This window comes from Acartia tonsa, chromosome 13 (genome assembly GCF_053477335.1).
Source record: "Acartia tonsa isolate MP-2025a chromosome 13, ASM5347733v1, whole genome shotgun sequence".
NCBI classification, from domain to species: Eukaryota; Metazoa; Arthropoda; class Copepoda; order Calanoida; family Acartiidae; genus Acartia; species Acartia tonsa.
In genome coordinates this window covers 20,061,119-20,074,783 of record NC_137272.1, presented here as the reverse complement: position 1 = coordinate 20,074,783, position 13,665 = coordinate 20,061,119, and the positions used below count along the sequence as shown (strand labels likewise).

The 13,665-nt window shown below is 32.3% G+C and overlaps 1 protein-coding gene across 1 annotated transcript in view; it reads right to left on the bottom strand.

Annotated features, from left to right (window-relative positions):
• The window catches only part of LOC145303887 (F-actin-monooxygenase mical1-like), a 98,566-nt gene extending 85,127 nt beyond the window's left edge, over window positions 1–13,439 (bottom strand). Inside the window, exons 1-11 of the mRNA XM_080145547.1 lie at window positions 13,394–13,439; window positions 12,294–12,390; window positions 11,237–11,323; window positions 9,930–9,987; window positions 9,490–9,569; window positions 8,767–8,829; window positions 6,851–6,926; window positions 6,447–6,531; window positions 6,064–6,181; window positions 5,712–5,818; window positions 5,292–5,342 (exon numbers count right to left, since the gene is read on the bottom strand). Coding sequence (XP_080001673.1) covers window positions 5,292–5,342; window positions 5,712–5,818; window positions 6,064–6,181; window positions 6,447–6,531; window positions 6,851–6,926; window positions 8,767–8,829; window positions 9,490–9,569; window positions 9,930–9,987; window positions 11,237–11,323; window positions 12,294–12,380 — 812 coding nt within the window. The 5' untranslated portion in view covers window positions 12,381–12,390; window positions 13,394–13,439. The remainder of the gene's footprint in view (window positions 1–5,291; window positions 5,343–5,711; window positions 5,819–6,063; window positions 6,182–6,446; window positions 6,532–6,850; window positions 6,927–8,766; window positions 8,830–9,489; window positions 9,570–9,929; window positions 9,988–11,236; window positions 11,324–12,293; window positions 12,391–13,393) is intronic.
• Between the last annotated feature and the right edge of the window lie 226 nt (window positions 13,440–13,665).

The window sequence follows — 13,665 nt, the reverse complement described above, 5'->3', positions numbered from 1 at the left end:
CAAAATTTGATATGGGGTATTTTTTTCATGATGGGGTAGGTTTGAGTGCTTATATCTGGTGAACCGTAAGAGATAGAGGCCTAGTTGCTTGACTGTGGTAACTCAGATTTAAATAAGGAAGCCATTTATGCACATGGGGGACCAAAATATGATATGGGGTATTTTTTTCATGATGGGGGTAGTTTCAAGTGCTTATATCTTGAGAACCGTAAGAGATAGAGGCCTAGTTGCTTGACTGTGGTAACTCAGATTTACACAAGGAAGCCATTTATGCACATGGGGGACCAAAACATGATATGGGGTATTTTTTTCATGAGGGGGGTAGTTTCAAGCGCTTATATCTGGAGAACCGTAAGAGATAGAGGCCTAGTTGCTTGACTGTGGTAACTCAGATTTACATAAGGAAGCCATTTGTGCACATGGGGGACCAAAACATGATATGGGGTATTTTTTTCATGATGGGGGTAGTTTCAAGTGCTTATATCTGGAGAACCGTAAGAGATAGAGGCCTAGTTGCTTGACTGTGGTAACTCAGATTTACATAAGGAAGCCATTTAGGCACATGGGGGACCAAAATATGATATGGGGTATTTTTTTCATGATGGGGGTAGTTTCAAGTGCTTATATCTGGAGAACTGTAAGAGATAGAGGCCTAGTTGCTTGACTGTGGTAACTCAGATTTACATAAGGAAGCCATTTATGCACATGGGGGACCAAAATATGATATGGGGTATTTTTTTCATGATGGGGGTAGTTTCAAGTGCTTATATCTGGAGAATCGTAAGAGATAGAGGCCTAGTTGCTTGACTGTGGTAACTCAGATTTACATAAGGAAGCCATTTATGCACATGGGTGACCAAAATTTGATATGGGGTATTTTTTTCATGATGGGGGTACTTACAAGTGCTTATATCTGGAGAACCGTAAGAGATAGAGGCCTAACCTTGCAGGGCTCCTCAATATTACCTAACCTAACTTAACCTAATTCCCTCTCCACCATAACAAATGGCCCCTATTTTCAATTTTTACCCACCATCATGAAAAAAGAAACCCCCAACAAATTTTAGTACCCTATGTTCATTAATGGCATCCTTATGTAAATCTGAGTTACCACAGTCAAGCAACTAGGCCTCTATCTCTTACGATTCTCCAGATATAAGTACTTGAAACTACCCCCATCATGAAAAAAATACCCCATATCATATTTTGGTCCCCCATGTGCATAAATGGCTTCCTTATGTAAATCTGAGTTACCACAGTCAAGCAACTAGGCCTCTATCTCTTACGGTTCTCCAGATATAAGCACTTGAAACTACCCCCATCATGAAAAAAATACCCCATATCATGTTTTGGTCCCCCATGTGCATATATGGCTTCCTTATGTAAATCTGAGTTACCACAGTCAAGCAACTAGGCCTCTATCTCTTACGGTTCTCCAGATATAAGCACTTGAAACTACCCCCATCATGAAAAAAATACCCCATATCATATTTTGGTCCCCCATGTGCATAAATGGCTTCCTTATTTAAAAAACTACCCCCATCATGAAAAAATGACCCCATATTAATTTTTTGACCACCATGTGTGAGTTTTAACCCCTTGCTTCAATTTTAATATCATAGCATTGTTTGCTACCCCATCTGTGTTTTTCAACCAATCATCATGTTTGTTGACATCCAGAAAAATGTATATTATGTAGTTCAATAATCTGCCACTAGATGTTCCTATTTCAAACAAACTATTGTTTTTTTTCTTCAATGGAGCCAAATTTTTATTTTAAAATATTAGGTAAAGTAAAGTATTAGAATATGTTGGTGATTTAGTATAAAAAAAGTCTTAAAAGAGAAATAAAAAAAATAAATAGAGGCATTTTCAAATTTTATTCAAAATATAGGAAAATATAGAAGAGTGAAAGGCATAGCTTCACCACAGTGGAGTATGGTAGCTTATGCTACCCTAATATAAATTCTTTCGCGCGAGGCTCACCTCGCAAACCCCTCCAGACTCTCCCCTCCCCCCTACCCAGATTTTATTTCCCCTTCTGCCAATCATTCCCCCATCTGTCAAATCAGACCCCACTTTCCGATCCTGGCCCCATGTTCCTATTTAGAACCCATCCTTCTTTTTTGTCCCCTGTTCAATATCCCTTCTCTGACATTATTTTGTTTCTCTTGAAGAGGTACAAAATATGAAGATGGGGATAAATTAACATGATGGGGACAAAATCATAAGATGGGGTAAAAATTTCATGATGCCGGGGGGGGGGGTTTAATTTGATAGATGGCGGGGGGGGGGGGGTTATTTTTTCAGATGGGGTAGAATCTCACTGGGAACTTGCCCCCCCAAAAAAAATTTTATTAAATATTTAGTATTAAAAATGCATGCAAAGCGAAAAATACCCCCACCTAAATGGTTGGGGGTGCCTACGGCACCTCTAGGTTAGGGGTAAATTTTAAATGGGGGGGGGGGGTAAAATGAAAAAAAATTTGGAGGGGGTAATCGCCCCATTACCCCCCTCTTAGACGTCTATGGTCCTTGGATAATTTCCCCCAAGGAAATCTTTACCTATAATGATATTAACTATTTATTGACCGTATACTTCATAGATGGAAAGAAAAAAAATCAGCCATATTATATCAAGCTGTGTTTATATTGGTCCAATTAAAGGACTAATCATCTAGACATTTATTCTTATTGGATTAGCTCAAGAAGAAAAAAGACAGGGATGTAGATTTTATAAAATAGATGTAACAAAAAACAAGGACAATCCTGATAAGTTGCGTGTGCAGCAATAATCTATTTTAAAAATTACTTTTATGGGGTAATAGTTATTTCTCGTATCGTATTATAAACGGCTTTCTGCGGATATAGAATGTACAATTGTAAGATTAAAACTAGTTTTTTTAGCCCCGAGGTGCCGGAGGCACCGGCTAAAAAAACTGGTTTTAATCTTATGATTGTACATTTCTATATTCGTAGAAAACTGGATATAATACGATGCTAGACATAGTTTTTTCGTATGGATGAGAACCGGTTCCTATCCACCGGATTCGAATGAATACGAGAAATACGATTACAAAGCTTACTGAACTGATTGAGTTTTTTTATTTAAAGAAGCTGCATACAGGTTCGGCCATTTTTCTTGCCCCTTTCTACCCATTTAAAGACTAGATACTAGAGGCGAATCTACACACGTTGTCCTGCCTTCTCTATAGGCTTGATCTTCTTATTACACAAGTAAATTGCCAGGAACCTAAAGGGATGAGACAATGGCCTTTAAATTGATGTTTAACCCCAATTACAAATACACAAAATTTGCCCTTCTTTAGGTTAAAATCAATTGTTGTAACATTTGAACACTCAACATAATGATTAAACCAATCAAAATTCACTAAAGACCCCAAAGTTGTTAAGCCAACGAAAAAGAAAACTTTGGGGACTTGTGCAATAAACAGTCCATTATTCTCTCTATCTCTCTCTCTCTCTCTCTCTCTCCCTCTCTCTTTCTCTCTCTCTCTCTCTCTCTCTCTCTCTCTCTCTCTCTCTCTCTCTCTTCTCTCTCTTTCTCTCTCTCTCACTCTCTCTCTCTCTCTCTCTCTGGTAAATTGCCCTTTATGATTAGGAGATAGCAATCTAATTTCTCTTAATTATGTATTTCCCTGTCTTTGGTAACTATGGATATTGCACACGGCTTTTCCAAACTCTATCAGATATGACTCAGAATAAAGGCAGGGAGAAATGAATAGTAAAATGGGCGATAAATTAATCCAACTCCACACACAACATAACATTATAGATAAAAGTGTTTCCCCTCTACAATGTTAAACTACCAAAGGCAGAAATTATATGATTAAGTTTAGGGGTAAGACCAATATAGCCAATTGTTCCCTTGCTCTCCTATGGATTTAAAATTGAGCAGGGATTAAGGAAAGATTATGATATAGAGCTAACACACTGGTAGACCGATTTAAAATAGTTCATATTTTGATTTTAATTACTAAAATATACAAAACAAAGAAATCTTTTCAAATGATATAATTAGAAAACTCTTCAAGGATGAAAACATCCATAAAAGTGAGGATGTCAACAAATGAATCAATATTAAACATACTGACTTTTTTTTCAAACAAACATTGTTGGTGGTGAAATCCACCCCTTTAATGAGTGCTCGAGGCTTCATGGAAATAAATATCTTGTAAGTATCTAAACCATAGACAAAATAACATAATTAAGAGTGCTCTTCCTACTTTAATGATTATTAGCGGCTAAGTCCCTTAAGGCCTCAAGGGGCACATGAGGGGTATGGGGGGGTTGATTTTAACAACCCATTTTTTTCACAGTAAGTTCGATTGTGCTTTGACTTTTGTGTCAGAACCTGAATTGGGACATAGTGATTAAGTATTAGTTGAAAATAGAAGTAGAAATTAAGTAAAAATTTTACTGAAAAATGGTACCTCCTGCAAAAACGGCTGCATTTTAGATTTTATTGAAAAGTGAAATGAAGTTATCTAACCTAGGGTAATGAAATGCACTATGTCCCAATTCAGGTTCTGACACAAAAGTCAAAGCACCTTAGAACGCACTGTGTTTTATCTTAAAAAGAAATAGTAAGAAGATTTTTGGGGGTGTTTTTTTTTTGGGGGGGGGGGGGGCATTTATCTTGGTAGGATTGTGGTACCCTCCCCCATAATAGTTATAACTTTTTCTTGGACCTATAAGAAGCTACCCAGTAAAGGAGAATCATATTGATTCAGTGGTTAGCGAGATCTTTTGGTACAAACTGACAGGTAGACAGACCGACAAACAGACCTACATCCTGTTACTTTATTATAAGGGTACTAGGAATTATAGATGAATATGTGATTATTTAATTAACTAATTGATATAAATACAAACATACAGAAATAATTCTAAAAAACCTTTTATCAATGTGTATTATGTCATTTTTTTATTTTCTATTATAGTACAATATTTTCATTCAATAGATTTTTTTAAGGCAAAGCTATTCTATAATTAGGGTTGTTCCATACACAAATTTGTTGTTCAGATGGTTATTTAATGCACGTTCATCATTTATCAAAAACACATGACATGATAACTTTACAAAGTGTCTCAAAAATTAGCCATGTGACGTCATAAAAATAAGGGATTATCCAATATCCATCTCTTTCTTTCCCACTTCTCCTCTCAACTTCCTTATTTCTATGACGTCACAAGGCTAATTTTTGAGACACTTTGTAAAGTAACATGACATGCAAATTAACATCCAATTACTAGTTGAAGTTCTCTACCTGGAATAGTTAGCAGTGTTCTTGTATTCCAGCAAAGTTCTGGACACTCTCCTATGAAAGGTTACACAGTGAATTCAATTGGTCTAGGAATGTAAGAATAGTACGGTATTCACTGTTGGAATCATTAATATCTCCTTTTGATTGCTGATGAAAATCAAATAAAGTGAATTTTGTGATACATATAAAGAAATATGACACATCCATCCAACCATCTGTTTTTATTCTTTTACTTTCAAAAACCTTTCTCCTCTCATTAAGTAGCTATGTTGTGATAGAAATATATCAGTAATCAAACAATGTGACCATTTCTATTTACCTATCTAGGTAACATATTTAATAGTACAGGTGAGTTGTTAGACTGAAAAGATGGAAATTAACTTCTAATCAAACCATAGAAGTTAGAACATTAGTTAAACCTACCTTGGGGAAATATTCGATTGAATTGATAAGTTGTTGGAACGAGCTGGAATCAAAACTTGATCATTTAGTTCATCTCTCTCGATTACTGATTCTGCTGATGTACTGCTCTGAAAAGGTAACAAAAAGGTAAAAAAGTTTAAATTTAAATTCAATACTTGGTCCAATAATGTAGCTTTTCTAATTCGATTTAAGATTTTTCATAATTTTAAATGACCTATTTTATTAATGTTTCTATATCATAATTACTCTTACACCAATTATATTTTAATATCCCTTATTTAATAATAGGTAACTAATTAAGTAATGTATACTCTTTTCTGTAGGTACTATTTAAAAAGAAATATATTCTTACCCTTGCACTATGGAAATCCACATGCTCTGAGAGTCCAGAGTTCTGATACCCTATAGGATCATTGTATATTGATTCTACAGTGCTGTGGTAATCTGAATTACTTCGGTGATAGCCGGCTATATGTTTAGCATAAAATTCAGATTGCTGACAAAAATATTATAACTTCACTAAAAGTTGTAAAAAGATAAACATAATTTAAAACATCCCATAACCTTAATAGTAGGTCAAACTTATGAGAAGAAAAAAACAACTCTGCTTTATTAATTAGAGGTACCTTTTCTTATTAAGTTTGATTTTATGGTTTATAAGCTGGTATTAAAGCATCTTACCCTATATTAGAGTGTTAGTTATATTATTGTTTATCAAATATCTTATGCATTCCTTGTGAATAGTTTGAAGTATTATATCTACTATCATCTATAACACTGTTGTATTGGGACAATCCTGTGTTGTCGGTATAGCGAGTATCTAAAATGTACAAATAATCAAAATTATCAAATCTATCTTATAGTTTCATAATTAGAGTAAAACACTAGAGGGATAAAGAGTTAAATAAGTGTATCTCCCCATCGCATCAACCTTGTGCAACCTTTCTATTGTAAATCAACCAATGATGTCGCTTATACTAACACAGTCAAGTCGCAAAAATTAATTTAGAAGCAGACAAAAAAGGTCATTAAAAAAGGAAGGGAGGTAGTTGACTGTGTATACATCTATACTATAGATCTGTTGTTTCATAAACAAATATTCTGTGAATTGTTAAATCTGTTATTAAAAACTAAAATACCTAGATCATCATACTGAATAGTAGTAGCATGATTATTATTGTTGTACTGATGATTTCCATAAATTTGATTGGCACTAATAGTTATTCATTCTGAATTCAATGTAAACTGCGAACCAAAAAAATAGGCAAATCCGAATTTTCAAAATGGCAGCTTCATTATTCATTTGGGATGAATTTACTGTAAATATAATATGTAGATGCATCTTTTTGTTACAAGTTTCCAACGTTGATTTTTTATTAATCAGCACCAATGAAGCACAAGATCTCAAAAACAGCATTTTGGGTAAACACTGGTGAACCAAAAAGATATGCAAATCTACAACAAATCAATGGAAAAACGATTTTTTTGCACTTTTCTTCTGTTTTAAAGATTGATTCTGATAAATTAATAATTTTTTAAGGAATTTATGCATTAATTGTTATGAAATGTAGTATAAGGTAGAAAATAATGATTTTTTTAAATAAGAAATATTAGAAAAAAGAAATTCATCCCCTATCACTTTAGAGGTCAGCTGCTGACCTCCAGTTTAATGGATGAAGCCTAATACATGTTAAAGATAGAAATTACCCTGAGAAGTATACAAAAATGCTTTTTAAGGTGTTAAAAAAAAACATTTTAAAATCCTGATTTTGAGGATGATGATGATTTTTTTAAGATGCTCCTATTGGTGATGATGGTGAGCCAAATGTTATCTAAGTACATGCCCATTACAACAACTTGTCTATCAACCTATGTACCATTTTTTGTAGCCATAGCAATCTCCACTGGAGCCAGCCGATAAGAAATATAAACATCTTCTTAAAACGACAGTATTTACCTTATGCATTGGAGTAATTAAAATTGCAATTTTTTTTCTTTTTTAATACTGCTTGGCTGGAGGCTGCTATGAATACAAAAATTGGACCATAGTTCAATATATAAGTTGTCATCATGGTCATGCACTTTGATAACATTTGGCTCACCATCACTACCCATAGGAGCATCTTAAAGGCCATCATCCTCAAAATCAAGATTTTAAAATGGATTTTTTAACACATTAAAAATCATTTTTGTATACTTTTGGGAGTAGTTATTATTTTTAATATGTATTTAGCTTCATCCATAAGACTGGAGGTCAGCAACTGTCCTCTAAAGTGATAGGGGTCGAATTTCTTTTTTTCTAATATTTCTTATTTTAAAAAATCATTAATTTCTACCTTATACTACATTTTATAACAATTAATGCATAAATCCCTTAAAAAATTTTAAATTTATCAGAATCAATCTTTAAAACAGAAGAATTTGTTTTGGATTTGCATATCTTTTTGGTTCACCAGTTTTTGAGATATTGTGCTTCATTGGTGCTGATTAATAAACAATTAACGGTGGAAATTTGTAACCAAAAGATGCATCTACATTTTATATTTACAGTGAAATAATCCTAAATAAATATTAAAGCTGCTATTCTGCAAATTCAGATTTGCCTATTTTTTTTGGTTCGCAGTTTAATTTGTAATAATTTAAAATAATCTGTCAAACATATCACAACAAAGTTTTTTTTTATTATATATTTGTTCTTTTGTTGTGCATATTGGTCTAAAAGTAGGATGGAATGGGAATGGAGAAAAAAAAGTAAAAAGAGTAAATACATGAGAAAATACCATCAGAGCTTCAATTTTACAAAAAAAGTCTAACCAACTTATGCTTAATAAATCAATAAACATGAAATACCTATTTGATATCTGATATAAGTGTTTTGACATCATATTTAAAAAATACAGCTAGTCACTTAAACCATTTAAATGGATGTATATAAAAACACTTTTATAGTTTCACCCTTAAAGTATAGCTGTGCTAATAAAAAATATTGTAACACACAATAAAAGTAAAAAAAATGTATGTGACAAAAAAGGTTATTGATTAAGAATAAATCCCTTGTGTATTTTTGAAAGCTTGTGTCTAATAATCTTGGCTCTTCTAGGAAATAATCATCATCCTCCTCAATAGATAGATACATTTATAAATTGATAAGTAAAATGGATAGATAAATTTATAGAAAGATTGATAGATAAATTGAAAGATAAATTGAAAGATATATTGATAAATAAATCAGTTGATAAATTGATAGATGAATTTAAAAATAAATTGATTGATAGATAGACAGATAAATCTATAGATAAATTTATTGATAGATGGATGTGTCTAATAATCTAGCTCTTCTAGGAAATAATCATGAATAGATAGATATATTGATTGTAGATTGATTAATATGTAAATTGATTATCTTGTTAGATAGTTTAATGGATAGATAGATTTATTGCAAGAGTAATAGATAAATTGAAAGTTAAACTGATAGATAAATCAGTTTATAAATTGATTTATAGATAATTGATAGATTGAAAGCTAAATATATTTATAGATAGATGTGCAATAATCTTGGCTTTTCTAGGAAATAATCATCAATAGTTAGATAGATAGAATATAGATTGTAGATTGGTAATAGATTGTTAGATAGTCTAACATTAATGGATAGATATATTTACATAAAAATTGATAGATAAATGGACAGATAATTAATAGATATATTATTAGATATTTTGATAGATAGATTGATATAAAGATTGATAGATAGAGTAAAAAGATTTTAGTACCACAATACCTCACTAGATGACTCTTCTAGAAAAGCAACATTGTAATATTCTTCACCAGGGTCATTAGGCCACTTTTGCCCATCCAATCCTAATGAAACAATTGAAATATTTTGATAATTTTTCAACGGAAATAAACAAGTTCTATATTACAAGAAGAACTCTCCATAGAAAAGAATAACCCTGTTCTTTTCAGGGAAAAGGTAATGTGATTATGACAAACAATTCTAAGTGAAAATTTCTACTTCCCCTTCACATGAATTACATTTTAAAATATAAAAAAACTTTATTTTCAAGATTGTGCTGTTGAAATAAATTTTTAAAACAACCCAGAATCAAAAGACTGCTTTTGTAAAATACCAAAGCAAATCATTTTTTGCTTATATTTCTTTATTCTGGTAGAAATTTGTCAAATAAATATATACAAATTCATGAATTTATAATATGTTACCTTGTGACTGCGCCAGTTTTTTTCTGTGTCCCCTCTTTTTCTTCTTTCTGCGACCACCCTTAAATAACATTTGAACTTAACAAAAATAAACTTTATATTTTTCAAAACCTCCTCTAGTAGATCTTGAAAGAAATTGACTTTAAACTCTTTGAGTTGGAAACAAAAAAGAATCAGAGGTAAAAGAAAATAAATCAAAGAAAACAGAATATGCCTTACTTGTATAATTACATGCTTACTTAGTGAGAAGTGTAGCACATAGCCCAAACTTTTCATGTTATTGTGGCGGGACAGATCGACTTATAGAGTAGCTATGCTATCATGGATAATAAAATGTACTTATTAATAGTTTGCTTAAATTCATTATGCTTATTTTAATGTAATCTATTTTTGTATTCTGCCATTCCTTCCCCTAGATATAAATAGCGAAGGAATCATGCATTATTCTGTTTAACCCAACCTAATCTGTAAATATTAAAAAAAGTATTGTTTTGTTTGCCTATAAATAAACTTGTATATAGTGACTCTATGTTCTTGGGGAATGAAGCGAACCTTCTCTTCAATTTAGACATTAGTGACTACGTCCTTCGTGTCCGCAGTTCACGCTCTGTACGCTAGATTATAGATTTTGCTTCGAAAAGAAAAACAGTTGTAAGGTGTAAATAAAACTGAAGCAAAGAAACCCAAAATATTACAGGAACCATAAAAATGCGTTACTTACAAGAATGCTCACTTACATAGTTATAGAATAGAGAATTGTAGCTTTATAGTAAAAAAAATTTAAAAGCGAAGCTTTTCTATAATTAGGGTCGGTCCGTCCGTACGTCCGTAACGGATAGCTTTTTCCGTTAATTTAGGCATGTTAGAATTGTCCTATCGTTTTTAATTTTGCAATGTGATTCCTATAGTAGTTAGGTACGATTTAGAAAGCGTAGCAACTCTATAATCATTACCAAAATGTACGTACGTCCATTTTAAACATGTTGATTGTTTTTACTTTTTTTAACAACAAATTTTTATGTGATCTAATCATCAAATTGATCTGATTTTTGGTATATTGATTCCTGGGACAACAAAGTATGTAATAAGCGAAGCAACTCTATGATCAAGTCCTAAAAATGTAAGTATGTCCATAAAAATTATCCTGTATCAAGCAGTGTTTCAACAAATTTACTTACAATTTTGCTTTAACTCTTATAAATTTATATTATGATAATTAAGTTCTAACACTATTAAAGTGTTAATGTTCGTTTGTTCTACCGTTTCAGTGCTTCGCTTTTATGGATGTTGTCATCCTTGTTTTAAATCACCTTGATTAGGTTTGGGAATAAAAATAGTAGTAGCTCTCTGAGATGTAAACAAAACTGAAGCAAAGAAACCAAAAATATGCCGTTCCTAGATTTATATTTCACACTATCTATCTATTACTCCAAGGATACAGGGATGGGATATTGGATAATAATTTATCTTTTCCTCCAATCATTTAGGGGATAGAGCCATTCTGATTTTGATATTTTCATATGTTTGAATTAATTTATTTAGAATTTATATTTCAACATTCAACATTTTAAGGAGCTAAGTAAATTGATATTGTATGTTGAATGCGCGAAGCAGACTAAAAATGTTTGACAGTCCCCTTGTTTTATGCAAGGAGGTGCACAAGTTGTGTGCCCTTGGATAGGGGGGGGGGGAGGGTGACAACATCCCAACTTTAAGAAGTTGCTTGTTTTAACTACCATACTTTGAATCTATCAATAAGTTTTCAAAGTATAAAACATAAACATTAGAAGTAAAAGTGTTATTTGATATCTTAAGAAGTATGTATGATATTTTGCAATCATTTAATAAATGAATCATTTGATTGATAGATAGATAGGAAGATGTATAGAAAAATGGATAGATAAATAATTGGATAGATAGATATTAGATAGTATTCCTTAGTATATAAATGGCAGTCTTGACAATGTAGATATTGATTAAATTGATGAATCATTAGAATGATAAATAGATAGATACAGAGGCGTGTAGAAGAAGGATGTAGGTGGATTGTATACAACCCCCTGGAAAAATAATGAGGGGGTTGGAATACATCCCCTTAATGGCCCCTAACACCTCTTTGCACCACCCTTATACACGCCTCAAATCATTGCAAATTAACATACATATTTCTCACTTAATAAATTTTAAGGGTGGTAAAGCACCCTTGATATTAAGATAACACCCCTCTTGTTGTATGTATTACACACCTCCCCCCTACACCACTCAATTTTGGTTTCAAAATGTTTGGTGTGCATCGCGCACCTCCTTCGCATAACCCTGTGCACACCACTGGATATAAAGATTGAAAGAAAGAGAGATAGTGTTCCTGAGAATAAAAATGGCAGTCTTGGCGATGTAATACAGGACAAGCCAAACAAGATAAAGCCAAGACCAAAGCAGGGATAGAAATCTCATCTCATAACTCCTACAAACATAAAAACTATTTATCCAGCTTTAAATGTGAAACATTTAGGATAGGTCCATTCCTTAGTCCTTCACAGATAGTTGTGATCTTCATCGTGTATTAAGACAAGTTAAAATTGTATTAAAACCTAGCACTTTGTACTATAAACTTATTTCAGAAATATTTATTCCTAAGGCGATTAGGAATGTTATTAATTATAATTTCAAAAGGACAAAAACTTGATAACATCTGATAGTTACGTCGAATTTTTAAAAGTGGCTGCGACCCTATCACTTAGTGGCTCTAAATTTGAAGGTTGATGGAGGGAAGGACGAGAAAAAGAGCCTAAAACCATACTATGCCTGGAATTTTTAAAAGATCCTGGGATCAATATTTTCTTTAAAAGAGAACACAATCGGTTCAGTCAAAGTAACGATGTTAAAAAAAGACAAACAGACGCAAATAATTTATAGAGTAGCTATTAAACAAGGATGACAACATCCATAAAAGCGAAGCACTGAAACGGTAGGACAAACGGACATTGACACTTGTATAGTGTCTGAACTGAATAATCAGAATATTAAAGTATAATAGTCAAAGCAAAATTGTAAGTAAATTTGTTGAAAAACTGCTTGATACAGGATAATGTTTATGGACATACTTACATTATTAGGACTTGATTATAGAGTTGCTGAGCTTAAAATATTGTTCTTTGTTGTCCCAGGAATTAATATACCAAAAATCAGATCAAACGGATATTTAGATCACATAAAAATTTGTTGTTAAAAAAGTAGAAAAATCAATATGTCTAAAATGGACGTACGGACATTTTGGTAATGATTATAGAGTTGCTACGCTTTCTAAATCGTACTTAACTACTAGAGGAATCATCATGCAAAGTTTGAAATCGATAGGACAATTCTAACATGCCTAAATTAAAGAATAAAAGCTATCTATCTCGGACGGACGGACGGACGTACGGACCGACCCTAATTATAGAAAAGCTTCGCTTTTAAAAATATACCTTAAAATACATTTGATCCTTCTTATAATTAATTGTATTATTAGTTTATCTGAAATTATTTAATTTTAAGACAAGGGTAACAACATCCATATGAAGCGAAACTTCCCAATATAAAAATATCAAGAAAAGCAAAACAAATGAAAGGACAAAGTAAGTTATACATATATAGTATTAAACTCAGGGATCTAAAGGGATAAGACAATAGCCGATAAATTGATGTACATCCCCAATGATGAGACACAAATTTACCCCTTTTATAGATTAATTGGAGG